The sequence below is a fragment of the Sorghum bicolor genome, chromosome 3, assembly GCF_000003195.3.
Source record: "Sorghum bicolor cultivar BTx623 chromosome 3, Sorghum_bicolor_NCBIv3, whole genome shotgun sequence".
NCBI lineage: Eukaryota > Viridiplantae > Streptophyta > Magnoliopsida > Poales > Poaceae > Sorghum > Sorghum bicolor.
In genome coordinates, this window is record NC_012872.2 from 7,033,829 (window position 1) to 7,042,807 (window position 8,979).

Genomic DNA, 8,979 nt, shown 5'->3' on the forward strand with positions numbered 1-8,979 from the left:
TGACATTACGGGCCTCGGCTTGGGCGGCTAGGAGCTCGTCCCTGAGCCCTGTAAACATTAAACCAAGAAACTTTAGGAAGAACCAAGCGCACCTCGAAGAAGAAATTTAGCAACAAGAACATACCGCGAATACTCTCCTCCAGGGCTGTGTTCTCGCCGACTAATCTGGTATTGGCCCTCTCAATCTCCCTGTTGGAACGCGCCAGCTCAGTATTGGCAACACGGAGATCCTCGATCGCCTTGCCAGCCTGAGCAATGGCTCCACTCTTCTCCAACAATTCTCCCTTCAGACGCTCGACGTCGTCAGAGAGACTGCGGGATCGAGCCCGCTCCGCCTCGAGGTCTTCGAGGGCCTTCTTCTTTACATCCTCGGCGGCACCCCTGGCAACCTCACTGTCAACGTACGCCACCTTCATCTTCTGGAAGGAGTCGCGGAGGGAGTCCAGGTCGGTCTTGAGAAGGCCCTTCTCCTTGTCCAGGTCTGCAATGACGCTCTTGTAGGACAGGGCCTCCTCCCGGGCTTTAGACGCGGCCTCCTCGACCGTAAGAGCCCGCTCCCGCAGCATCGTCGTCTCCTCCTCCGCCCTCCTTGAGGCCTCTCGAGCCTCGACCAAGGCAGCCTCACTCGCTTTCTTCTCCTCCCCGAGCGCTATGAGGTCTTTGTAGGACTGAAGGAGCTTCTCCTGCGACTCGAGGAGTTGATCCTTGAGGAGGGGGAGCTGCTCCCAGCCACCTCTCGTGGCATGAATGAAACTAGACTTAATGCGGGAGGTCTCTTTCATATCCTACGAACCAAGGATCGAACGGTTAGAGCACAAAACCGAAAATCTCCATGAGGATTGAAGATCGAAAAGAAACTTACGAAATAAGCCGGCCCGAGCCCGTTGTTGATAACGTCTGCGAGGAGCGCCACCACATGCTTCATCCAAAGGCGGAGCTCCTCGACGTGTTCCCACTTTTCCGCCTCTTTCCGGTCGTCCAGGAAGATGTTCGGCTCGGACGGGTCGTGGGAGGCCCGGATGCGGATCCGATCAGGGCACCAGTGCTCCATCTCCCGGTCGGCCCGTGCCTTGACGCCGCGGATGAGGTCCTCGACGGTCTCGAGGGAGCCCCCATGGCGCAGGAACAGGTCGACGAGGCATGGGAACCGCCCGTCGTCGTCCACCGTCTTCCAGGTACCGTCCTTGGTCCCCGACGTCCCGATTTCATCCTCCTCGGAGGGAAAGCGGTCCTCCCATGCCCGACGCTCCCGGAGGAACCCTGGGGCGATCCCGTCCATGCCATAGATCGTCCGCTTGATCTTGGACTCAGGGTCGGTGGGGGTGCGCATCATGCAGGCGAGCGCCACCACTCCATCCGCTCGCCCCGGCTCTGCCCGGATCGCGGCAGGTGCCACCGGGAGGAGGCATGCTGGGGTCGGGGGGCCGTACACCGGCAGATCCTCTTCTTGCTCACCGGGCTCTTGCGGCTCCGGCGGCGCCGGCTGAGCCGGACCTTGGGGCGGGGGTTCGAGCAGTCCCTCCCCTTGGCGCCCCTGCTGCTGCTGCTGCTGCTCCTGCTGCTGCTGTTGTTGTTGCTGCTGCTGCTGCTGTTGCTGTCGCTGCTGTTGTTGCTGTTGTTGCGCCTCATTCTCCTGCGGCTGCCGCGCCGCCTCGCGCTCCCGCTGTTCATCCTCCTCCCTCTTCTTCTTCTGCTCCTCGAGGGTACGGAGGCCAGCGGGCCAGGGAGTCGATCCTGCGACGTGAGGGGTCGACGTTTCCTCCTCCATAGGGCGGACACCCCCAGACGCTTCGTTACCATCCGACGTATCGCTGATGGTGATGGGTTCCCCCTCGACCCCCAATCGAGGGGACTCGGGGGCTCCCTCTGACGCTTGTGTCCGGGGCGCCTCATCACAAGTAGGCGGCGACGGAATAGGCGCGGGACGAGACGGAGCCCTCTCGACGCCGGCTGGAGGTTGGGAACTGGAAGAGCCTACAAAACAAAGGGTAAGGGTCAGACGTTATAATAACCGACACAAGAACATCGCAAGGCCCAGAAATAAACTACAAACCTGGTTCCTCGGAGACGGCTCCCGTTTTGAGCCTCTTTGCCATGGACGGCTGGGCCTGCTCGAGGGTCCGCTTTAGCCTGAGAAAAGAACGGCATATGAGGAAACGCAGGGGAGTAGAAAGACAAAAGCCACAGCATCGAGAAGGCTTACCCCACAGGGAGAACAGCTCGCCTCCCTCCGCCCCGACCGGCGGGCCTCGAGCCTCCCCGCGTCAGGGCTCCAGGCCCCTCGAGGGCAGGCGCTGGCCTAGGTGCGTCAGTTCCCGCCTGGCGGACGCCGGGACTGGCACTCCTGCGGCCGACCTCTCCTTTCTCGGAGGCCGCTGCGCGACCGCGGGTCAGTGGCCCCGTCGCTTGGGGCCTGGCATGACCGCTCTCCCTGAGCGCCGGGGGAGGGCGCGGCGCGACTTGACTGACCTTGGGTGCGGGAGGGGTATCGGCGCGAGGACGGTGGGATCCGCCTGGGCCCCCCGTCGGAGCTTCCGCCCGAGGAGCGTCGACGTCGTCTTGAGATGCACCCCCGAGGATCCGGTCAAGACGAGACGCCATCCCCTCGGAGTCCTCACTGTCCTCGTCATCATCGTCATCTTTCTCGCTGGGGGACTCTTCCTCAGGCTCTCCCCTCTGCCTGGATTTGGACCGGCGCGCCTCTAAGGCTTGCCGGTCGAGGTTTTTCTTCTTCTCCCCCTTCTTCTTAGAGTCCTTGACGGACTTCGACTTCTCGGCGGACCGGCGCCACGCGTCGCGGTCGACTTCGTCCTCCCTCACCGGGGGCCTCGAGGATCGAACGTCGATCCGCCCCTGCCACCGTAAAAGTAGACTTAGAAAAAGGGGGTGGAAAAGGATCCCAGAGTCAAGGCTACCCACGAGGAAGAAAACATACCAGATCGACCGAGCTTTCATCAGGCCTCATGGGGAAGCCGTTGACGTGCTGCGACTTGAAGTCGCCGGCGATGGCCGCCCTGACCCGGGCGGCGACTTCATCGTCCGCCAGAGCCACATTGGACATCCGGCAAGCTTCGAGATCCCGGGACGAGACACCCGGTCCCATTTCGTCCATCCTCAACAGCCGAGACATCAGGGGAAGGACTCTCCGACGATGGACGGCCGAGAGGACGAGGGCGGCGGACAGGCCCTCCAGGCGCAGCTTCTTCATGGCGTCGAGGAGGGGGTCGAGCCGCGACTGGTGCTCCTGGACGACGCCATACGTCCAGTTGTCCGGGCGCTCCGAGATCAGACGGCCCGTGTAGGCGGGGAAGAGACCGTCGTCGTTTCTCAGATAGAACCACTGGGAGTCCCACCCAGCATGGTTCGACGACAGCCCCACCGAGATGTACTCGCACGGCCTTTCCGTCTTCTTCGTCTTCAACACCAGGTTGAGGCATCCGGCCCGCACGGGTTTCCTCACGCCGGTGGTTCCGGTGGGGGCGTTGAAAAGTTCGCCTCTGTAGAGGTGGAGCCATAGATCCCAATGGGGCATCATCCCCAGATAGCCCTCACACACCGCGGCGAAGACCGCCGCGACGGTGATGGCGTTCGGGGAAAAATGCTGGAGCTCCACTCCGTAGTGGAAGCAGAGGGCCCGCATAAAGCGACTCGGGGGAGCACCCAAGCCATGGCGGTGGAACTTGGCGAATGACACAACCTAACCCTCGGGTGGCTGGGGCTCCCTGTGACTCGCCGGCGGCGCGATCCACTCCGGCGAAGACTGCGAAGTGCGGCGGCGCAAGAGCCCTTCATTCTCGAGCTCTAGCAGACGGCGGTCCGTCATCAACGACGGACGCCAGTCGTCGGCAGCAACAAGCCTCACAGGCATCTTGGTTGGAAGGATGGTGGATTCGCTACAGCTCGAGGGGGTGCACGCGCGCGTGGAGGAAGCAAGAGAGCAAAGGCAGCGAGAAGACGAAGGCGAGAGGACGGAAGAGGAGAGAAAGAATGGAGCAACGCCACGGCGTATTTATAGATAGCGGCCAACCAACGGATAGATCCGATAAATGAGGTAACTCCCCCCATAAATGCGCCGTCTAACGGTCCTTTCTCTCCTCACAGGCCGGACGCTCCGAATTCCCCGCCGATACAGTGTCGCAACGTCACTTACCTCAAAAGGTGCGCCCAACGGGCAGAAAGACGAACCGGCACGGCAGCTCCCATACTTCGTAAGCCAAGGTATGCGCCCACGATAGTCTCGAGAGGTCGATGGCTGGCCCGTCGAAAGGGTTCGACAGCCGATCTCGAGCATCAAGAGTCAGGGATCCCCAGCGAGCGGTCGAAAATCGAGGCCCGCCTCGAGGACTCGCTGGCGAAGTCCAAGGTAGGGTCGAGACAGTCGAGAGGAATCCCCCCAAAGGGAGGCATCGAGCCGCTGGACTCTATCGAATGAGACCGGTATCCCCGACCACGCCGACCCTGCTTTATGAGGACGCCTCCGGGCTACAGCTGACCCCCTCGAAAGGGGCACAGGTTCTCACTTGGACTACCCGCTAGGAACTCAATCTGGGGTGGAAGACGCTCGCTCTATCGAGAGTACGTCGAAACCTCCACGCAAGGCAAAGCCGAACAGAACCTTCCACCATGGGTGTTGACAGCGTTTCTGCAAATTTGGCAAAATAACCCTCGAAGGAGTTAAATACTCCCTCGAGGGCTCGGGGGCTACCCCCACGGGGTCGCTCGCGCGCCCCCGCGGAAGCTCGACCGTAAAAGAGAAAGTCTCCACTCGAGCGCCAGCGCTCGAATGAAGACTCGGGGGCTACTGTCGAGGGTATCAACAAGGGGTACCCTTACCAATGCGTATAACGAGACCATCCGTACATAAAACTAGCTCCTCGATTCGACGCTCCGTCCGCACACACGCGCGGCCATCGACGGCCGCAGCCTCGAAGACGGAAATAGCGTCGAGCGAATCGATCAAGGGTCGAGCGACAACTGCCGTCGAATACGGAAGCGGGCTCGAGCGAACCGAGAGGCGTCGAGCGCAAGGACACTGTCCGCCGCCTGACGCGCGCACGAGAGCCAGGGCATTTAATGCACCTGACGCTTCCCCACCTAACACACGGGTCACGGGAGGCGCGATAGGGAACAGGCTTCTGTCCCATCGTTCTTTTTGCAGCCTTCCCACCGGACGACCCAGGGCGTGTCAGGACACGGGAAACAAGGATGGAACGTCAAATCGGGACCCCCTCGAGACACCCAAGGTCAGCGCTCCAGATATCGACACCTCGTACGGCGTCCGACCCTCGACTTCACCAGGCTCCTTCCTGGAGACGAGTCGGGGGTCGACTGACCACGCCGTAACCGCTCCGCCGGATTTGCCGCCGAGCCATATAAGCGTGCATCTGCCAGACCAATCCAAGACGGCGCGCAGAGCAGAATGCAGGGGCACGCGTAATTATCACTAGGCTATCAAGATGGGACGGTTCGAGGCCATGCCGGTACGGAAGCCTCGAGTAGGTCAGCGCTCCATGCTGCTATCGACCCCTACTCTGACATCTATACATGTACCCTGAGTCACTCCTTGGAACTATAAAAGGAGGGACTCAGGAATAGATCAGGACACCCATACACAGTAGAACTCACACACTCCATACCACGCTTGTATTCACCCCTGTACAAGCACTTCGGTGCAAGATAATACCAACTCTCTCCCCCCCGCTGGACGTAGGGCCTTCTCTTGCCCGAACCAGGATAAATCTTAGTGTCTTCTTGCATCACCATCTGGGAAAGGGAGCACGCATACAAATTTACTCGTTGGTGTGACCCCCGGTGGGGAAAACACCGACAGTATGTGAACGGCATTTTAATATTTGGTACAAACATTGATCTGACCAATGAGGTCAAGTCCTTTTGGCCAAAGATTTTTTATATTAAAGATATCAGAGGGGCTGATGTGAATCTAAAAGTTATTGTGAGCTATAAAAAAACTATTGTGAGCTGCGGATCAGCCATGGAGATGGCGGCACTTGCGGCGATGGTGCTTGGGGGCAACAAAGTGGCGGTGGATGTGATCCGTACGCCGAAGAGGAGGATCATAGTATCCATGGCTAGAAACAAATTTGGAGAAAAATTTGGGGTTCCCCAAATCGAAAGGCTCAAGATACCAATTATTACGATCCTTCACAGCCAAATCACAAGTACAAGAGTATTTGATATAAATTGGGAAGAAATAGAGGGAATTTAGATTAGGAATAGCAGAGATTAGAGAGGTATAGCAAGAATAGCTACAGGGAGGTTCTTGGATGAGTATAAAGGAAGACAACTTGTATGTTTTCTATTCGATGTCCTGCTTGATTATTTTAGCAAAAAAGTCAGCCTTCATTATATACCAGCATAAAAAGACTCCATTAGAAGGCGAAACAAACCAAACATATTTTTCTACAAAAAAAATTAACATAGCTCCCAGCTAAACAATGAGCATCAAAATTGGAGCTCTTCTTCCTTTATGGATGAACTCAACTCTTCTGAACACATTCTTCCTACTCTTGATCTCCAGAATGATAGAAACATGTGTCCCAAAACCTTGTCCATGGATGCTCCTTACTGTGTTGGCGCACTCACTCGCTACCTAGAAAAATTAGACACCAAGGTCACTAGCTTAAGCCAATCCCTCATGGCACACCACCACCTCAGCTATGAAAACCAATGTCGATGCCTAGCAAAATGCCTTCTTCATCCCTGGCCACAGCGGTCATCGAAGCCATGCTCAAGTTCTTAGAGATTGTGGCGTTGACATTGGTTTTCTCAAAGTCCCTTGGCGGTTTGATCTAGCACACTGCTCGGCTTCCCACCACCGGCTTCTTGTCCTTCGGTTTAGCCGATTCCAACTCATTAATAAATCACTCCACAAAGCTATGAGTCGTGAACAGACTCTAGAATTGGTTCTCGTGCTATGCCTACCGTTGAGTGTACCAAATGGTCCAAAGTTGAACCACAACTCGAGCTCCTCATCCTTGAGCCCCCTCATCACTTCGGCTAATAACCAAGCTCTAGCATCCAGGGTTTCTATTTGACATATGAACTCTGTGATCTCCTCCCTCTCTGGAGCCCACACACTTGGCTAGATTGTACTCTAGAAGTGCATGCTTCCAAGAATCCATACAACATAATGTGCAACCCCCATTAGGTGTCATATTCGTGCGGTGTCGCACATCCGCGGATGGGATGGATTGCCTTGCTAAATGCCACAAAAAGACATGGGTCCTCAACATAACTTTGATTTTCCATAGGTTGCTCCATTTTTTTCTCATGTGCCTTCATATGTGCGGGCCGGGTCTATCTTCCATCATGTCGATGTCATCTCCTACTTCAGAATCAACATTCGGTAAGTGAAGCGAACTGAAAAAATGCCTGTCTTCTCATAATACCAAGCCCAGAAGTCATCTTGAGGCATCGCGCTCAAAGGGATATTCTCAGTAATCTCCCAACCTTGAGGAGAGAAAAACTCTCTTAAATCCATTCGTTCCACCTTCGCGACTACAAGTCAATGAGATCAAACCCACTACGGCAGATTCTCCCTACCGGATGCAAAGGCTGCAGCAAACCATCTTGGGGAGTCAGGGTGACTTAGATTCCTCGTCGTAGCACCGGACCTGATCCTACTAATCAAACCTTGACAAAGTTCAAAAAAAAAAAAAAACTTGACCCGATGTCCTGCATGAGGAGTCGCCGTTAAGCCCATTCAGCCCATCGGCCCAGTGGAGTGGTACATGACAGAATCGTCCAGCGCCAGGGAGATTTATCTCGATTGGAAGCGGGCCATTTCTAGTTCTAGAAGCAATCATTGTGGACTTGAGTGGAGATAGCTCTAGATGTCTCAGGAGGAATGGGTTATTTATTATGTACTAACTCATGGATGATCCTATAAATACCCAGCCACGCATAGAGTTGCAACCCACCTAGGAAATTCACAGAGCGAACTCCATCGCAATAGCAAAGCATAAGCACTCTTGCAGTCCACTGAGTTCTGTTTATTCACAGTTTCAGACGCAAGAGCATCATCGGCAATGTCGCTGGTGAGGCGCAGCAACGTGTTCGACCCCTTCTCCCTCGACCTCTGGGACCCCTTCGACAACATGTTCCGTTCCATCGTCCCGTCGGCCTCCGGCGACTCCGAGACCGCCGCGTTCGCCAACGCCCGCATCGACTGGAAGGAGACGCCCGAGGCGCACGTGTTCAAGGCCGACCTCCCCGGCGTCAAGAAGGAGGAGGTCAAGGTGGAGGTGGAGGACGGCAACGTGCTCGTCATCAGCGGCCAGCGCAGCAGGGAGAAGGAGGACAAGAACGACAAGTGGCACCGCGTGGAGCGCAGCAGCGGCCAGTTCCTCAGGCGCTTCCGCCTGCCGGAGAACGCCAAGACGGAGGAGGTGAAGGCCGGGCTGGAGAACGGCGTGCTCACGGTCACCGTGCCCAAGGCGGAGGAGAAGAAGCCTGAGGTGAAGGCTATCGAGATCTCTGGTTAAGCATCCATGGACGTGGATTGAATTGAAGGTGTACTACTGCTGTGCTGGTCCGTGGATCGTGGCTGTCATGCATGGTTTGCTGTGTCTTCTACGATATGTACTTCCCTTTGTTCCGTATATGTACATCTTCCTCGTTTGGTTCATGTATTTTCCTTTGAATAATAATAAATAAATCGGGCTTTCCATATCGGATGCTTTTATATCTGTGTGTATGGAGATTGTGGTATATGGTTTCATCTCAAGTTGTTTACGTCAAGAACTAAAGATATTTCCTCAAAAAAAAAGAACTAAAGATATAATCAATGTCATTAACATAACTCATTTCCATGAGGAGAGGACGAAGGACGAAGTCATAATAAGTAGATTGGTTGATATTTTATAATCATTCAAAACTGCAGGGGTTATAAGATCTTCATTTTGTAGAAGTTTTAGATCTTCCGAGGGGTTCTCCTCCCAAACAGTTTTGGCTTCTTTT

The 8,979-nt window shown here is 55.7% G+C and overlaps 1 protein-coding gene across 1 annotated transcript; it reads left to right on the plus strand.

Moving 5' to 3' along the window:
• LOC8061346 (16.9 kDa class I heat shock protein 1) lies at positions 7,938 to 8,704 on the plus strand. Its single transcript, XM_002455193.2, has one exon. It carries the CDS (start codon positions 8,049 to 8,051, stop codon positions 8,502 to 8,504), a length of 456 nt encoding a protein of 151 aa, XP_002455238.1. The 5' UTR covers positions 7,938 to 8,048; the 3' UTR covers positions 8,505 to 8,704.